We start from the raw sequence: 18,881 nt of genomic DNA on the forward strand, positions 1-18,881 counted from the left end.
CAGAAAAAGATTTCCCACTCCCCCTAAGTGTCAGTGAACAATCAAAGAAACACAAACAATAACTGATTGATCAGTACTGAGCCAGTTTTCAGATAAGACATATGGGTTGCCTGAGATGTATAACTGTGAGCAAACTCTTTGGATCTGACTGAGTTTCTAGTCAGTATAACCTAAATTCTTGGTTAAGGGTCTCTAAGCAGCAGGGAGAGGTGGTCAAGCTTCCCAGCCACACAGGCTAGGTTCAAACAATAAAATAAGGTTTTTCTCTCAATTCTCACAATTGAATAAAATTTTCTCACAAAATAGAAGCAGGATTAAACCCAAAACTGAATAGAAAGAAAACAAAGCTAGCTCCAGAATTGAGTCACAAGATAGATAAGGTCACTGTGGTTCACTCAATTCCCACAATTAACCACTTGTCGTCCTAATCCCCCCAATTCCCTCACAAGGCACATAGGAAGTGCTATGGCATATAAAAAGTTTAAGAAACATAATTTCTGGGTAATTAGTCATTTTATTAATAATGCTAGCAATTTAATAAAAGGTCAGTGGCACTCTCTAATGCCAAAGATAATCATGGCTGTGAGCTCATGGCTTATGTGCCCTTGGAAGAGGGGTGTTCCTGAGGATGGTAAACAACTTTGATTAGTTAACAATTAATGAAAGAATAAATATTACGACAAGGGGCTGGACCTAATGAACTTTGATTATGTAATTTACTTCTCAGTTACCCCTAGTCTTGGACAGTCTATTCAAAGAATTTATCCCCACCCAAACTGGGGTAGAGCACAATGGCTTCCCCACCTCGGTGGGGTCTGAACAAAATTATTAAGAAAGCTAATCCAATGGCATTATCAGCAATGTCTTCTAGAGACTGAACTTTTTGAAATAAAGACTTTAGAAAGAAAGGGGGAACTCTAGATCTCTTCAAATCATTGATTATTAATAATCATTTCTCTCAGTTGCTTACCTAATAAATGCTTGTTGGTTAATGGAAACCAACCTTCTTTACTAACACATTTCATGAAATTATTGGAAGATTATAAAAATTAAAATTAGAGCCCAATATAGACCCCTTAAGACCATAGAGACCATCCAGTGAGCAACCCCTTCTAAACTCTATAAATCCACAGTCATTTACATTCCATAAGAGACAAATTGTGCACTGGGCTCTCCTTTCTCCTGTCATTCTTCACTAGCTTTCTTTGACCATTTTGTATGACTCCTATGCCAGGTATTGCTTTTAGAAAATGGCAGAATTCTATGCAGATCTTTCTGTGTTGTTGGGTGAAGGTTGTTGCCACCACAATGGGAGAGGCCTCCAAGAATTCTCTTATCTGGCAAAAGGATAAGTTTTCCCAGAATCAAAATTCAAATGATGTGGTACCAGATTAGAAACTTTCCTTACCTAAGACCATTTCATTTTTTTCCCCATTCCTGGACTCACATTAAGGTTAGAATCTCAGAATTTGGTAATCACTACAAATCTGCTAGGTGGTGCAGTGGATATGTTGCAGTCTGAGAGGTTGAGACCCCTCAAAGACTGCAGTACAGGACAGGGTCATCTGGAATGAATTCACAGACTCAATCATTCTTTAAATCAAGTTAGCAAAAAGTTTATTGTTAAGCTTTTCAAGGGGCAAAGATTCTAAAGGAACTTGCAACCTTAGAGGGGTACAGTTAAAGTTTATATAAGATAAAATATAATAAAACATGTGTCAAATATGCTAACTAGGTGATTCAGGGAGGGATCAGGGAGTGGTTGAGGAGTGGTCAGTTCTTAAAGGTACATGCACCTCTTGTACCTACTGCGTAGGCGTTTTACCCAGAGTTCACTAGGAAAAGCCCACAAGGGGGGACCACATGGAGGTGTGGTTTTAGGCCTGCTATGTCACTAAATTAACTAGAGTTCAGGGGTAACTGAGAGTTATCCAGTCTGCCACCTAGTCAATGTCTTGTTTGACAAGACAGATGTAAGGAGTATATGTATGTCTTAGGTCTAGAGCACAGATAATGAGGAGTCCAAGATGTAGATAATGAGGTAGGATGGTAGTACAGATAGTCCAATGGGTAAGAATATCTTTATGACCCAGTGCAAAGCCAGTTCAAACTAATAATTTCTTCAGGTGCTGTTCCTAACTGCACCAGGGAAAGACATAAGGGTCTTGCTGGGACCCACTCATGAGTAATTGCTAGGCACAGTGTCCTTGGGCTGGGGAGAAACTGCCAGGGATAGTGTTTCTGAGGCTAGGGAGAAACATGGTCAAGGAATTGGGGTCCCAGTACAACCACCCAAGCACCCCATCAGATAAGAGTGCCAGGCCTGGAGTCAGGAAGTCTTATTTATCTTACAGATTCAAATCTGGCCTCAGACACTTCCTAGGTATGTGATCCTGGGGAAGGCATTTAACCCTGTTTGGCTCAATTTCCTCATCTGTAAAATGAGCTGGAGAAGGAAATGACAAACCATTCCAGTACCTCTGCCACAGAAACCCCAAATAGGGTCATGAAGAGTCAGACACAACCGAAAAAGACCAAACAACAACAAATCTGGGCTTTGTTTTGATGATTGTTTAGGACTTAAGTGTTAATAATGCAGATTAAACTTAAAAGTATGTGTGCATAGCTGATTCTCTCACCCCTAAGAGCCCAGGTTCCATCACATCACATCTCTGTATTACTCCATAAACACTACTTTAGCTCAGCAGGAGTCTAGTAGAAGGCCCAGGGAACAAAGATATCACCAGACAGGAGATTGATAATAACTGACATGTATATAGCTCTTTTACTGTTTGTGAAATGCTTTACATCCATGATCTCATTTGAGCCTCATGACTCTTCTGGGGTCATGGTCAAACCTTGATGGCCTCCTTCCTCTGGTATCTGGAAGGGGTGTCTCCCAGCAGAAGGTACACTCTCCATGTCTTTAGACTTAAGAAAGCATTCCAATTTAGGATCATAGACCGAGAGCTGGAAGGAGTTTCCGAGGCCATAAGATTGGATAGAGTGCTGCACTCAGAGCAACAAGAGACCCGGGCTGGACTCCCACCTCAGGAACTTGGTTGTTCTGTGACCTAGGCACGTCACCTGATTTCTCTGGGACTCAGCTCCTTCTCTGTAAAATAAGAGGGCTGGACTCAGTGACTTCTAAGATGGTAACCAGCTCTAAATCAATGATCCAACCCTGCATTTCACTGAAGAGGAAGCTGAAGCCTGGGGAGGTCTTGTCAGGTCCTCTCATCCCTGAGGCAGTCTCTTAAATATCTAAATAGCTCTCTTAGGCAACTGGAAGTGATTCTTCAGATCACCCTTGGGGTGGGGGTAGGAATGAGAAGTGGGAAGGGAAGCAGAATTTCCTCTAAGGCCTAAATATGTATTGCCTCAGGGGATGTCATTTGGAGAGAGTGGAAAGACAAAAGGTTTCTACTATATAGTTATAGAATATTACAGCTAGAAGGAACCTCAGGCATCACCTCTTCTAACTTCTCCATGTTACAGAAAAAGTCACTGTAGACTAGACAGGAAGTAGTTCACAACATAGCTAGTTAGTGGCAGGAGTCAGATCTGAACCCTAGTCTCCTGATGCCAACCTGGTGTTCTTTCTACAACATCACACTGCCTGTCACTGAGGGCTTGCAGAGTAGACTTGTGTCTCTGTCTCTGAAGATAAGCCCAGCCAAGCTAGAAAAGGCCCTTCACGAGAGGGTTGGCTTCCAGGGCATGAAATCTGGGGGACTATAGCAATTCATGAATCAATTTACCAAAGCCTGACTTACTAAAGAATTGTGATCAATACTCTTGAGAGGTGCTTCCACACTGATAAAGATTATGTATCCTTTATTTATGTAAAGGTCTAGACCGGGGTGGGGAACCTGCAGCGGCATGTGGCCCTCTAGGTCCTCAAGTTTGGCCCTTTGACTGAATCCAAACTTCACAGAACTTCACACAAATTCCTTGTGAAGTTTGGATTCAGTCAAAGGGCCAAACTTGAGGACCTAGAAGGCCACATGTGCCCCGAGGTTGCAGGTTCCCCAGCCCTGGTGGACATATAACATTTTACTCAATCAACAAGCACTTATTAAACACTATGAGCCAGGCATAGTGCACTTGATCTGTCATCGGACCTCTCTGGGCTTTGGTTTCCTTTTTCATTAAATGATGTAATTGGATTAAATTATCACTAAGGTTTCTTTTCACTCTAAAGTCTATGATCCCAACACATAGCACTTGTCAAGAGAAGCACTGTGTTTGTTATAAAGAAGAGAATTATGAAACCTAGATACAAATAAAAGGTTTTGTCATTTGATAGCCAAGAAAATCCCAAATGGGGTCACAAAGAATTGGACACCATGGATAGGACTGAACAAAAACAACAAAATGACTTTAGACAAGTCACTTCATAGGATTACTGGCATGTTTCTAGGACTTTCGGTAAAACGAGGGGGTTGGTCTGGATGATATTTAAGGTCCCTTCCGGCTTGAAATCCCATGATCTCAAGTCTCTTTCCCTTTTTGGGTCTTAATTTCCCTATCTGTAAAATGAAGAGGTCTTCAACATAAAAAAGCAGTGATTTTGAAGGTGGAGGATATAGATTCAAATCTGATTCCACTGCTCACCTCCACTATTACTTTTTGGTAACAAAAATCAAATCCTGACTCCACCTTACCTGTCTTCTCTTAAAATAAGTCAAGTTGGATGTAACTAGATTGCCTTTAAATTCCTTTCCAAGTTTAAAAGCTACAACTATAATAAATTGACGACTGTAACCTTCTAGCCTCTAAATCCCATGATTTCCTTATTTCATCTCATGAGGCCTCATTTTCTTCACCTGTAAAATGAAGAGGCTGGATTAGATCTTCTCCAAGGTCCTGTCCAGCTCTACATCCTACGATGCATCATCCTAAGGATTTTGAGTTTGTCTGCAGAGGCAGGCTGGCATGGTGGACAGAAGACCACCGAGTTAGGATTCCTGGGCTCAAGCCTCTGCTTGTCACTCACCAGCTGTGTGACTTTGGGCAAGTCATCCTACAGGTTTAACGGAACTTCTCTAGCAGACTCGGTTTCCCCCTCTGTAAAATGAGAAGGCTGGGCCTGATGACTCTAAGGTTCCTCTCCAGAGGGAAATACAAGCAAATTATGACTTCGGGCTCGACATCCAGATCCATGCAAAGGGCAAAAAAGTCAATTCGCAGAGGCTCCAGAACGCACCCTAGCTCCCCGACCCGAGGCTCAGGGCAGCTAGGACGGAGGAGCTCCTGCCTGCCCTCCTTGCTTCCCTTCTCTCCCTCCCGTGTTACTTTCTCCCTCCCTCTTTCCTTCCTCTCTTCCGTCCCCTTTCCCTCTTTCCCTCACTCTTTACCCCCTCTTTTTCTCCCTCCCAGTTGCTCTCTTCTTCCCCTTGCCTCACTCTCTCGCCCCTCCTCTCCTTTCCCTTCTCCCCCTCACGTCCCTCCCCTTCTCACGCCTTCCCCTCCATCTCGCCCCTCCTCTTCCTGTCTCCCTCCCCCTCTCTTCCTCCCAGTCTCGTCAATCCTCCCCTTTTCCCTCCTTCCTCTGCCCCTCCCCTCTTTCCCTCCCTCTCGCTCCTTCCTTCCTCCTCCCCTCCCTCTCCACGCCCAGGGCACGCCCTTCCCCCGCCCAAATTCTCCTCCTACTCCACTAGCCCAGGCACGCCCGAGCCGGTGGCGGTGGGTGGAGGCAGGGCAGCGCACGCATGCGCGGGGGCCGGTTGTGAGGGGCGGGGCAAGGCCGGGCGGGGCGGGGCGGAGGCGGGCCGAACCGAGCGCTGCGGGGCGACAATGGACGCGGCGGTTGAGGCGGAGGAGGAGTCTCCGTGAAAGCGCGAGGGCCGGGGCGGCGGGGGCCGGACCATGTCGGGGGCGCCGCTGGGCCGCGCTCCCTGAAGCGGGGTGCCGGCGCGGGAGCCGGCCGAGTCTCCCGGCCGCCCATGGGCTCGCTGAGCAGCCGGGTGCTGCGCCGAGGCGGGAGCCGGGCCGTCCAGGAGCAGGGCTCCGAGGCGGGGCCGGGCGGCGGGGGCGCCCCTCGGGGGAGCGCCTGCTACTGCCGCGGCGGCCGCAAGCGCAAGCGCAGCAGCGGCTCCTTCTGCTACTGCGAGCCCGACTCGGAGGACGAGGACGAGGACGACGAGGGGGACGAGCAGGAGCGGCTCCTCAACACCCCCCGCAGGTGCGCCCCCGCGCTCCCCCGCCCTCCCTCCTCCCCGGGGCAGGGCCGCGGCAGGGGGCGTCGCCGGAGCCGGGAGCTCCCGGGCTGCTCCCAGTCCGTGCACGCGACTTTAAGAACCGCGTCGACACCTTTATTTCGGGAGAACTGGTTTCTTTTGTAACCCGATGTATTTTACTTTACTCGTTTACCACCATCCTTCGGGGGAGGGGTCCGGAGGCTTCCACCCAGGTGCCCGAGGTCTTTATGATCCCCCCTCCCCCCAGCGTACCAGAACTCCCAACTTCCTCATTTCACAGAAACTGAGGCCCGGAGAGGAAACGACTTGCTTAAGATCACACGGGTCAGTGCCGTCTGTCATAGTTTGGTGAAAGAGCAGACTTGGCATCAGGCCATTGTGGGTGCCAGCTTTGTCACTGTAGACAAGTCATTAACTTTCTCTGGGCCTCAGTTTTCTTATCTGCAAAAAGAGGGTAATAATACCTGGACTCCTTAGCTCAAAGAGTTGTTATGAGGAAAGCGCAAGTCTTAAAGCCCTAATGTAAGTTATCTTGTTCTCATTTTAGAGATGAAAAATTGAGACCTCTGGAGGGAAAATGACTGGCTCGAGGTCATCCTGGTATCAAGAATTTGAACCCAAATCTCCTGACTCAAAAGATAGTGCCTTTTCTTTCTGGAGAAAGGAAGGATTTCGGGGAGGATTGCAATAGGGGAAAAAAATAGCTTAGTTTTGAGTCAGAAGACCAGGGCTTAAATCCTGGCTAGTTACTTACTTGGACAAGGTCACTGACTTCTCTTCTCTGGGCCTCAATTTCCTCATCTGTAAAATGAGGGGTTGGGCTCAAAAGTCATTCAGGCCCCTTTCTGCTCTGAATCCTATAATTTCATGAACCTGATTGTGTTTGTATATTATAGAGTAAAGAACTGCCAGGCTGTTATTATAGTGTGCTAGTAATTGCCCCAAGCTCAGGGAAACGCCAAGTCAATGCATGAATCTCCTCATAAAACGTTTTAACACCAACCTTGTTGAATCATCATGTAATGTATTTTGTCTTCGTCGAGTGGGTGTCTGTAGAATAACCAGCTATTCATTTGGTTGCCTTTAATAGTTCACAAATATAATTTTAGATATCTAGCCATGCAACCCTGTCGCCCCCTCACTGGAAGAGGAAAATCTGAAACAATTATTCTTTACCAAGGTGCTGTGCTTATGTTGCTAGCAACAATTTGTTAGTGAAGTCTCTGAAATATTAGTTTATTTCAAAACCTCTGCTACTTTTAAATTGTTGACTGCATATAGGTGTTGTGTGTGTTTACTTTCTGCTTACTTATTTTGGAAACAAATATATTTGTGGTCAACAGCTTAAGGTACCCGAGGCTTCTGAATTCATTGAATGATTGGTTGCTGACAAAGAATATAATGTAAAACAAATAGAAGGGTATAGGCTCATCCAAGTTTTAGAACTGGAAGAGATTATGGAGGGTGTGTAACCGAACCTCTTTATAGGCGAAACTCAAAGAAGTCCTAAAGCTCGTTAGTGGCAGAACTGATGAGGCCACCTTGTCACAAAGTGTTTTGTTTTTCTCCTGGTTTAGTTTTGGTTTTCTGTTATAATTTCTCCAATAGGAAAGGAAATAGCACGTAACATGCGTGATCAGAAAGTAGGCCTCTCACCTATTGCTTGTATCTTTTTGTGTGTGTGTTTTTAATTAATTTATTTTGATTTATCAACAATCACTTCCATAAGCTTTTGAGTTTTAAATTTTTCTGCACCTCCCTCCCCAAGATGGCATGCAATCTGGTATATGCTGTACATATACATTCCTATTAAACATATTTTCACATTAGTAATGTTGTAAATAAGAATTAGAACCAATAGGAACCGCCAGAAAGAGGAAACAAAACACCACAGAAGAAAAAAAATAGCAAATGGTATTCTTCGATCTGCATTCAAACTCCATAGTTCTTTCTTTGGATGTGAATAGCGTTTTCCATCATGAGGCCTTTGGAGATGTCTTAGATCCTTGTATTTCTGAGAAGGGTTAAGTCTATCAATATTAGTACCTAACTAATTATGTTATTCCCTTCTTGAGCCAAATCTGATGAGAGTAAAGTTTCAACAATGCTCATCTCCCTCCCTTCTTTCCCTCTGCTGTAATAGGGTTTTGTGCCTTTACCCTTGTCTGCCTTCTCCTTTCCTTTTCTCTCAGTACATTTTTTTAGTTAGATCCAATTAATCCACTTACTTGGATCCATTTAACCCACTTGATTAGATTAATTTTTTGTCATTACATCAAAGTCAACTTATACCCACCCCCTTATGTATACTCCTTTAACATGGTGTAATAATAATACAGTTCTCAAGGGTTACAAGCATCATCATCTTCCCTTGTAGGGATGTAAATAGTTTGCCCTTATTAATGACGCGTTTCTTTTTGTCCCATTTACTTTTTTATGTCTCTCTTGAGTCTTGTATTTGAAGATCAGATTTTCTGTTGAGCTCTGGTCTTTTTATCAGGAAGGTTTGGAAGTCCCCTATTTCATTGAATATCCAACTCCTCCCCAGAAAGATCATGCTTATTTTCTATGGGTATATTGCTTGCATTTTGAGGCAGGAACCTCTATGGCCCTTTGACCTTTTTTCCCTTTAACAAAGGAACATTTTTTTTGCTAAAATTCATTTTCATTAGTATCTCCTTTTTGTGGCAAAAGTAAAATGCAGTATAAATATCAATCAGCATGCCTGCAATATACTAAGCACTGGGGTTATAAATCATCATAAACCGTATTGACAGAATTCTTAAGTGATGGTGCCCAAGTGAATTAAAGTTGTTGAGACATCTTTTTGTACACTTTACAGAATCTCAGATTAGAACTGTTCAAAAAAGGAGTGAGCTTCTTCAGTAATTCTTGGGTTTTCCCTTACTTGGAGGTCTTTAAGGAAAGGCTCAATGACCACTTGTTGGGCATAGGGCATAACAGAAGGCTCTTATTGTGGAAGACTAGATAACCTTTTGAGGTTATCAGATGCACAAAAAGAAATTTCAAAGTTTGCCCTCGAGTGTTACACCTATATATAACTTTGTTGTGTTTTCTTTTTTTTTGCCTCCCCAGGAAGAAATTAAAAAGCACATCCAAGTATATTTATCAGACTTTATTTTTGAATGGGGAAAATAGTGACATTAAGATTTGTGCTCTAGGAGAAGAATGGAGCTTACACAAAATATATCTGTGTCAGGTAAGTATTCTGTTTATCCAAATGATCTAGAGTTGATCAAATTTAGTTTTTATTTTAAAGGGTGTTACTTCTCATTGTAATGATCTTTATAGTAATTATCTTTTTTATGGATAATAATTATTCATTGAATCCAGTAGTCTGGTTGAAAAGCTGTGTGATTAAAAAGCTATTTCTTCCAATAATTTAGTTACTTATGCAGAGCCTTAAAAAAAAAAGTCTTTGTTTTGGCTTAACCCGTAAGCTAGAAAAGATTTGGACATTTTCTTTATTGTTAAACTAGTGCTGCCTCTATTGCTATCTCAACAATTTATTTATTAGAAGTTCCTTCAATAAGAAGGGGAAAGTTTAGAATAGAGGAGTAGGAAGAAAAGTGTTAAAACTAGCAAAAGTTAGAGTTGCTGAATATATGTATGTTTGGCTTGTTAAAATTATTGTTGACTCAGCATATTACTTCCCTCCCAAAATGTATAAATTTGTTATAAAATATGGGGAGCTACACCAGTAATAATCAATTTATATCATGCAATAATGTTAGCAAAGTACTCCTCTTAAAATAACACAGTAAGGTAAATAATAGCTAATCTTTTCCTTATTTTACAGGTGAGTAAACCAAACTTTTAAGTTAAATTACTTGCCCAGGGTTCCTGTAAGCATTAAGCATTCAGAGCAAGCATTTGAACCCAAGTCTTCCCCAACTCTCAATCCACACATTATTTACATTAAGTCAAGCTGCCTTTGTGCATGGCATTTTAATAATCTAAGTTACTTTGCTTTACATGATAGTAGTTTACATTTATATAGGACTTTTCATAGATCACTTTATCCTGAAGAGTATCCAGAGAAAAGAACAGCCAGGATGGTAAAGGTTGACTTGAGTGCTTGATATATGAAGATGAGTTGAGGGAACTGGCCATGTTTACTTGGGGAAGAGATGACCTGGGAGGTGGGACCCAACAGCTGAGGTTGGAATATTAGAAGTGTTCTTGTGTGGAGAAGTTCTAATGCAAGGAGGCAAATTTAGGCTCGGAAAAATTTCCTAACCATTAGATTTGTACCAAAGTGCCTTGGGGCCACCCTGGGAGGTGCTGCTTTCTCCTCTTTGCAGGTCTTCAAGCAGAGGTTGGATGGTCACTTTTCAAGTATGTTACAAAGGGGATTCTTTTTGCATATGAGTTGTGCTCAATGGGCCTTGACGTTCCCTTCAGTCTTCAAATCCTGTGATTCTGTGATCTTTGCAGCAGTACTGCATGAAAATACCATATTAGCCTGAATGAATGAATTGAAAAAAACATTTCTTAAGCTCTTACGCTGTGCTAAGTGCTGGGGATACAAATAGAAAAGACAGTCCCAGCTCTGGAGAAGCTCATGTTCTAATGGGAGAGAGAAGACAGTCAGATGGGAGGGTCCCGTGGGCCTTAAAATGCAACAGCAAATGCTCCTTCTTTAATGCCATTCCCCTGATAAAATCATGTCCATTTCTGATGTTCAGCAATTTGACAGTGCCAAGGACTTTGCTGGCAAAAATTGTTCTTTTCTGGGTCTTTAGTAGCTATGGCTGTAACACCTGGAGAAATAATCACTAGACTGTATTTCCACAGAGGATTACTGTCCAGGATAATGGCTGAGGGCACTGGGCTGGAAGCATTGATCTTCCCAAGGCTCTTGGGTTCAGAGTTCTGGGCTGTTTGCATCACGGTCTGAGGGAAGATGGGGGTGATAGTGGTTTGACTTGTGTGGGACATGTTGCCCCTATCTATCCCTCAGGCCACCTTGGTACTTGAACTAGAATGTTCACTTGCTCTGTGGGTGGCAGTTAGTAGGAATATCTGGTCCTTTCCACACAGGAGCTACTTTCTCGAATGATGGTTGGGAGCACTGGACTGAAAGCAGGACCCAGTGCTATGGGGGTGGGTGGGAGGTGGGAAGAGTTGTTATGCCACTCTCAGGGCTCTTGTATTTATCTGCCTGTTGGTGGCAGTTAGTTGTCAGTTGATAGTGGTGGTGGTGACAAGGAGTGGACCCTGTTTCCATGATGACCGCTCCCCCTAGGCATCTAGGGTTGCCTCACTCTCCAGTGATAGAGTCAGAAAGACCTGATTCAAACTCAGCCTCAGACATTTAGGAGTTCTATGACTCTGGGCAAGTCACTTAACCTGTGTCTACCTCAGTTACCTCAACTATAAAATGAGGATATTAACAGCACCTCCCTCCTAGGGTTGTTGTGAAGATTAAATGAAATAATATTTACAAAACACTTAGCAGCCTGGCACATAGTAGGCACTTAAAAGTACTCATTCCCTTACCTTCTCCCCTCCCCCACTTCACTTCAACCATGGCTGTAAGTTTATAGGGATTATATCGACCTAGTACCCCAAAGATGAAATATCTTATGAAAAGAAAAAATATAGATTTGTACTACAACATAATGTGCTTATAAGTTGCATTTAAGTTTTATATAAGCCAGGTTTGAAGGGTGAAATGCATTCTATATTTGGATGCATTGTTTATCTTCCCTATTTTGCAGATGAAGAAATTAAGAGTCAGAGAAATAACATGATTTGCCAAGACTGTAACCCAGAACTCAAATGCTGGTCCAGTGTTCTTTCAGTATACTATACCTTGTTTATTTATACCTGTACCTAGCTATGCCTTGTTTATCATTGAGATCTAATTTGAACACTTGATGTTTTCTAGTCTGGCTACTTTTCCAGTATGTTTAGTGGGTCTTGGAAAGAATCAAGCATGAACACTATTGAACTGGAGATTCCTGACCAGAATATTGATGTAGAAGGTAAGGAAATTTTTTACCCTAAATATGATCAATTTATTTGAAGCCAGTAAGTAGTTTTTAACACTTTTTTCTTGCATGCCTAGCTCATAGTAAGCATTTAATAAATGTTTTAATAACTTTTGTTAAAATCTGAGTATTCCGTGAGAATATTTCCATTTTAAAAGAGAAGCTTATTAACCCAAACAGATCTTCTCAGTGTAAAGGATACCCCAACTTATATCTTTCCCCTCCTACTTGTCAGATTCTCTCTCCTCAATGCGAAAAGAACAGGTTGGCAATTTGACTTCTTACATCTGTCTGTGACAGTCTTATTGATATAAAAGAGCTCATAAAGACAGAGAATTTAAAATAAATCTGTGTGACTATTATGGTGAATTATAATTACATTAATACCATATGGCTACTTTGCTGGTTTGCCTCCTTTTTGGCCTTTAATTATATGCTTATTTACTCTGTTTTCTAAATTGTTATTGTCCCTCTCTTCTCCCTATCCACTTCTGTCTTGCCATCTCACTTGCTTGCTACCATCTAATCCAGTTATTCCACTAGTGGAGGGAGTCAGGACAAGGTGGTGATTAGCCCTTTGTGGATGTCTTAAATCCAGACTCCTTAATATGTTAATCTTAGATGGTTGAGTTTGACCTATGCTGGAGAGGTTATACTAATCTGTGCCAGATAGTAACTTGCGAATTTGTTTGTTCCATCTTTAAATTATCACCATTAAAGATAACAAATTAGTACTTTGTATACTTACACTTGTTGTAGATGCTTTGTTCTAGTAGAATAATGATAGCTGACATTTTAAAGTTTACAAAGCTGCTTTGGTCTATTCTCATTTGATCTTGCCCAATCTGTGAGGAAGGTGCTGTTTTTATCCCTACCTTACGGATAAGGAAACTGTAGCTGAGAGGGTTTAAGTTACTTGCCCAGGGTCACACAGCAAGTAAGTGTCTGAAGTGGAATTTGAATCCAGGTCTTTCTTAGTTCCAATCTAGCATTCCATCCTCTTGTGTCAAGATTAACACTCAAGTCTTGACTTTGCTTGTGGCATTTAGTCTTTGGTTGTTTTCAATGTTATAAAATAGATTGTAGAATTTATAATTGCTCTTTGGCATTTTTAATATGTACATTTACTTTCAGCACTGCAGGTGGCATTTGGCTCTTTGTATCGAGATGATGTCTTAATAAAGCCCAGCCAAGTTATTGCCATTTTGGCAGCAGCTTGTATGCTGCAGCTGGTAAGTGGCCTGCCCCAATGCAGGATCAATTACAATATCCTTCTGTGGTTCAGTGTATATGTTCTAACATAAAAATGTGTGAATGCACTGTCTAAATCTCCTTGTGGTTTAACTAAAAATAAATAATAGCTTGTTTATATCAGAAGTGAGCATATTGCTTGTTTGGCGTGAACACTAGCTATAGTTCGTTGTAGTGTGGAAAAAATTGTTTATGTAGATTCAAAAGATTTTTTATTCCTGGTTTGTCTGATGACTGTCAAACACATAACTTGTGGTTACTTACTTATAACCACAAGTCATTTATTCATTCTAAACCTTTTTTTAGCTGCTGCTTTGTCATTTACATCAAAATTTCATATGTATATTTTACATCTGATAGTTGTACAATTACTACTGAGTTTGAAATTCTAGTAGTTTCTGTATTTTTATTTTTAACTTTAATGTCTTAGGTAATTGTTATAAATGACATTAATTTCTACATTCAGTTAACTTATCTTCAGTGTTAGTTGTTTTTGAAATGTACTTTACACAAAGGTTCTTTCATTAGAAAAAAAGTTTTGTACCTAGTAATCCAGATTTTTATTTCAGAGAAAAGTATACTTTTCGTGCTTCTGGCCTTCTGCGATACCTGTTCTAAATTTGCTTTCTACATTTAAAAAAAATTTGTTAACTACTTACACTATGCATTTAAGGTTATTTCAGAAGTTTTTAATTTGAGTGAAAAGTGACAGTAGTATTTTGATATATTGAAGAAAGTTAATAAGCGGTTCATTATAAACTTTTTGTTAATTTTTAGCTGAGAAAGAATGTATTTAAACTACTTAAAACGGTAATACTCTGGCTTTAAATACTTCAAAAGATAAGTCAGTATACACACTCTTTCCATCAACATGGATTAAAAACGTTTTATAACCTAGTAGATGGATTTCATGGGTTATGGGAAATGGAAAAAAAAAATTACCTAATAGCCAGTGTTCTTGAAATTAGCTTCTCCGAACTTAACTAAACTGGTCCTTAGGTTTGCCTTGATACAGCAAAACATATTGGACTCTTAGCCTGAGACAGCCTGCTCTAAGACCTGCCAAGCTTACACCTGGCTAGAATAGCTTCAAGAAATCACAGTTAAGGCATCAGAGGAAGACTTTAGTATTAGGGGCTTTATAAAAATACATCTTTCAAATGTTGATAAGAATTTTAAATTTCAGCCTCTAGCCTGCCACATTATCAACTGTCACATGGGGAACAGTTATGACAGTAGATTTGTAGAGTTGGAAAAGACTTAGAAAGGTGAAAGTTAAGAGTCGCTGTGGTCATCTCCTGCTTATTGCTTTTCCCTTCCTCCCTTGCTGCCCTTCTAGTACTTGAAGTATTAAAAGGAATATTTGCTGGATATTTTAGGTAGCTCAAAAGTAGCATAATGAAGTATTTGCATTCATCTTATGCCTACTGTCGCTCTTAATAGATTTTTTTTTCCTTTTAGTGGCTTAAGTGTGCTAACGTTTAAGAGCAGCACATGTTTAAGCTTGTTTTCCCATGTGAAATGGGCATTTCCAGTGCTTATTTATATTTACAGGATGGTTTAATACAACAGTGTGGTGAGACAATGAAGGAAACAATTAATGTGAAAACTGTATGTGGCTATTACACATCAGCAGGGACCTATGGATTAGATTCTGTAAAGAAAAAGTGAGTTGTCTTCTCTCCTCCAATCCCCCACCCCCTTTGGGATATCAGCTGCTTTGATCTCTTAAAAGAATGCTTAGTTGGTAAAAGAATGAGGAATTGACAAAATGATAGGAATATAGAATTGCATCATACCTAAGAAAGTGATGCTTAATACATGCTCCTCAAAAGTGTCATCTTTTTATTTTTCTTAGTTTGAAATAAAGTGACCTACTTTTTGTAAAAATATTTGTGTATGTTCAAAGTTATGGTTGCTCTTTAAAACGCAGTTACTAAAATTTGTAAATGATGAGATAAAGGAGCTAATGTACATTGTGAAACTTTTCACAGTCCATGCTTTTTAACCCTTCAAAATTGAAATACTATATTCACATTCATTTTTTAATGGAAGCAGTGGAAAATTTGTGTGTCATAACTGATCTACTCTTAAGGAATTTAACAAAAGAAAAAATGCTAGAAATGGAATTTTCTCACTCAATGAAAAATGCTACCATTAATTGAGGCAAGGAAAACTCCCTTAAAAACTTCTGAGAGTAACAGTACTAAATTTCTAGTTATTAAACTAAATGATAGCATCATGTATTGTAAAAAATAGTGTTTTCTGTTGTGTAACTTTAGATTATACTTATCAAAACTGATAGCCTTTGATGAGATATTTACTACAAAAATAAATATGTAGCAGTGTACTGATTACAGATTTTAAATAATTTCAGGTGCCTTGAATGGCTTCTAAATAACTTGATGACTCATCAGAGTGTTGATCTGTTCAAAGAACTCAGGTATTTGAATTTTAACTTAAAGATTAAGGATCCTAAAGCATGAATTTAAATTAATATATAAGATTTTTTATTTAGGCATAATGGCATGTTGTTTGTGAACAGATATAATATTGTAAGGGAATAAATCTTGACTTCCTTTCTGAACCATGTAATTGGCATGGAAATTCTTTTTTCACCCTTGTGAGCCCACCAAAACTGCAAATGAACTTTAGGGACCCTTCATCCAGCTTTCTCTCCTCCCTCTGTTGCCCAGCTCTATCTCTTGAAACTTTTCCCATTGAAAGTTTTGTTAAATGACTTGCAGATTTTTGTTAATTTAAAATCTTTAACAGGTTAGAGTTTTAGGGCTTAATTTAATACTTTATATCTATTTTAGTTCCTGTAGAAAAATTTCTAAATTAAAAATATTGGAAAATTTAAAATTTAGATTCATAATAGCTTTAAAAAGCTGGTAAGGATGACATAATAACCTGAATGACAACGTTCAAAAGATTTCAACAGAGAAGAATATTGGTTTGAATCTAAAGAGGTAAATGTAAAATCTTTAACTTCGGTTAAAAAAAAATCAGCTTCACAAGTACAAGATGTATTGTAGAAGAGAAGCAAAGTAGCATTTTGAAGATTTGGGATTTTAGTAAACTGGAAGCTTAAGACGCAACAACAGCATGTTGATGTCTGTTAAGAAAGCTATTGAAGTCCTAGCCTGCATTAAAAGAGGTATAATATCTAGTATTAGAGAGTTATGATAGTACTACTGTACTGTATCCTAATGAGACCACTTCTGGAGAATTGTGTTTACTTCTGCGTGCCATATTCTAAAAAGAGCATTGATAAGCTGGAATGGGTCTAGATGAGGCCTGTACAGCCTGCAGCCCTTGGGTTGCTTGTAATACACTAAAGGATTTTGGGTGGCCTACAAAAAATGTAAAAGAAATCCTTTGGCTGGCCACAGGTTGTGCAGGCCTGATCTAGAATCTAGACAAATTTCCTTAATAAAAGAATTTCTTCTGTAAAGTTTGGATTCAGTCAAAGGGCCACACTTGAGGACCTAGAGGGCCACATGTGGCCTCAAGGCTGCAGGTTCCTCACCCCTCGTCTAGAGGAATAAGATCAGGTTGGTGAAGGACCTGGAGATCATGTCAGATGAGGGCTGATTAAAGGAACTGAGAATGTTCAGCTTGGAGGAGAGAAGAGTTGGGGGACATCTTGTTAAGTATTTCAAGGCCCATCACAGGGTAGAAGAATTAAATTTGTCTCACCTATACTAGAGAGCAGAACTTGAAGCACGGAGTTGGAAGTGGAATAGAGGTGAATAAAGAAAATTTCCCTGTAATTAGAACTGTTCAGAAATTGAATGATGTATCTCAGGGAGTAGCATAATACAGAGGAAAGAGCACTGGCTCTGGTGTCAGAAGACCTGGATTCAATTCTCACCTGAGTCTCACCATTTAAGTGACTTTGGGCAAGTCATTTAATGTCCCTGAGCCTCAGTTTCCTAATCTGTAAAATAAAAGGGTTGGAATAGATAGGCTCTAAGGTAGTTCCAGTTTTAATAATAACCTAGCTAGCATTTGCATGGCATTGAAGGCTTGCAAAGTGCTTTATACACATATCATCTCATGATATAGGCCCTCTAGCAAAAGCCCAGTGACCCCTTTCCTCATATATGGAAAAGAGCAGATTATTCATTGTACGGGATGGTCTCTGACATCCCTTCCCATATTGTGATTCTGTGAAAAGAGCTTGGAGGTCACCGTCAGCCCCTCATCTTTCAGATAAGGAAACTGAGCCCCAGAGAAATGCCACCTAGCTCTGTGCAAGGCAATGCAAAGGAAAAATGAAACTGGTCTCGGCCTCTAGGAGCTTCCATTTTGGGGAAGGGAGTGACTTTCTCAAGTTCTCACTGTGCCTAGGTTTCTAAATAGGCTGAGATTTGAACCCAGGTTTCTTAACTCCAAGTCCCACACCCTCTCTGATGTTCCATGCTATCAGAACTTCTTCCTGAGATTTGGTGGGAGAGCAGTTTGTCAGAGCTGTCATAATATTAAATGCTAGTTGAAAATTGGTTTTATTAAAAAAAAAATAAAAAGAAAATTGGTTTTATTACACTGATTACTTCATTATTATGAAGTAAAAATAGAAAAAAGTTTTCCTTCATCTTTTTTATATACTTTGCAACTCTTTATTTTTTGAGTGGTTTGATACAGTGTTTTATCTTTTCCAGTATAAGCCTCATGAAACAGTTGATCTGTTCTTCTAATCTATTTGTAATGCAAGTGGAAATGGATGTATACACTGCTCTCAAGAAGGTACTGGCCTAATTAAGTGTTTCAAGGATTTGTAATTTGTCAGTTTAGGTGCTTTCTCCACCCATTACAATCCCTGAATGACTTAGATCAAGTTGAGATAATGTTTGTAAAGTGCTTTGGAACCCCTAAGGTGCTATATAAATATGAACTATTATTAATTGTTATTAAATATGAGCTATTATTATAATGATCTGGATGGCATTAAAGAGTTATTTTTCTTTTGGACCCGCTCTGTGATTTTATCTCACAGGTATAAGGAAGTTCTGGGGGTGGCTTGGGGACCCACCAGGGGGGGATTTCTTCTGCTCTTGGAGGTCAGTACCTGCTCTGCATCTCACAGGGTTGCCTTAGGTAGTGAAAGGTTGAATGATTTGCCCAGATCATATAGACAGCATGTGTCAGGAGCAAGATTTGAATTTAGGCTTTCCTGACTATGAGGCTGGTTCTTTATCCACTACACTGCCTCTCTCAAGTTACTGTGCCCAAACAGTTGATTACCCTTTATCCAGCATGGTGATGAGCCTCTCCAGAGTTACTAAGCTAATTTAGACATCAGATACACAGTCTATCACTAGTTTTACATTTGAAGCCTTTTTAGAGTAATAGGGCTATTACCTGATGCTTCACCAGCATCATCCTTGAGAATTTGGGGTCATTT

General features: G+C 40.3%; 1 protein-coding gene across 1 annotated transcript in view; it reads left to right on the plus strand.

Moving 5' to 3' along the window:
- Positions 1-5,948: 5,948 nt before the first annotated feature.
- GMCL1 (germ cell-less 1, spermatogenesis associated) overlaps positions 5,949-18,881 on the plus strand; it is a 29,844-nt gene continuing 16,911 nt past the window's right edge. Inside the window, exons 1-7 of the mRNA XM_027864974.1 lie at positions 5,949-6,187; positions 9,300-9,423; positions 12,118-12,214; positions 13,355-13,452; positions 15,026-15,138; positions 15,849-15,914; positions 18,139-18,223. Coding sequence (XP_027720775.1) covers positions 5,949-6,187; positions 9,300-9,423; positions 12,118-12,214; positions 13,355-13,452; positions 15,026-15,138; positions 15,849-15,914; positions 18,139-18,223 — 822 coding nt within the window. The remainder of the gene's footprint in view (positions 6,188-9,299; positions 9,424-12,117; positions 12,215-13,354; positions 13,453-15,025; positions 15,139-15,848; positions 15,915-18,138; positions 18,224-18,881) is intronic.

Source organism: Vombatus ursinus, unplaced genomic scaffold (genome assembly GCF_900497805.2).
Source record: "Vombatus ursinus unplaced genomic scaffold, bare-nosed wombat genome assembly UNPS02014778.1, whole genome shotgun sequence".
Classification (NCBI taxonomy): domain Eukaryota; kingdom Metazoa; phylum Chordata; class Mammalia; order Diprotodontia; family Vombatidae; genus Vombatus; species Vombatus ursinus.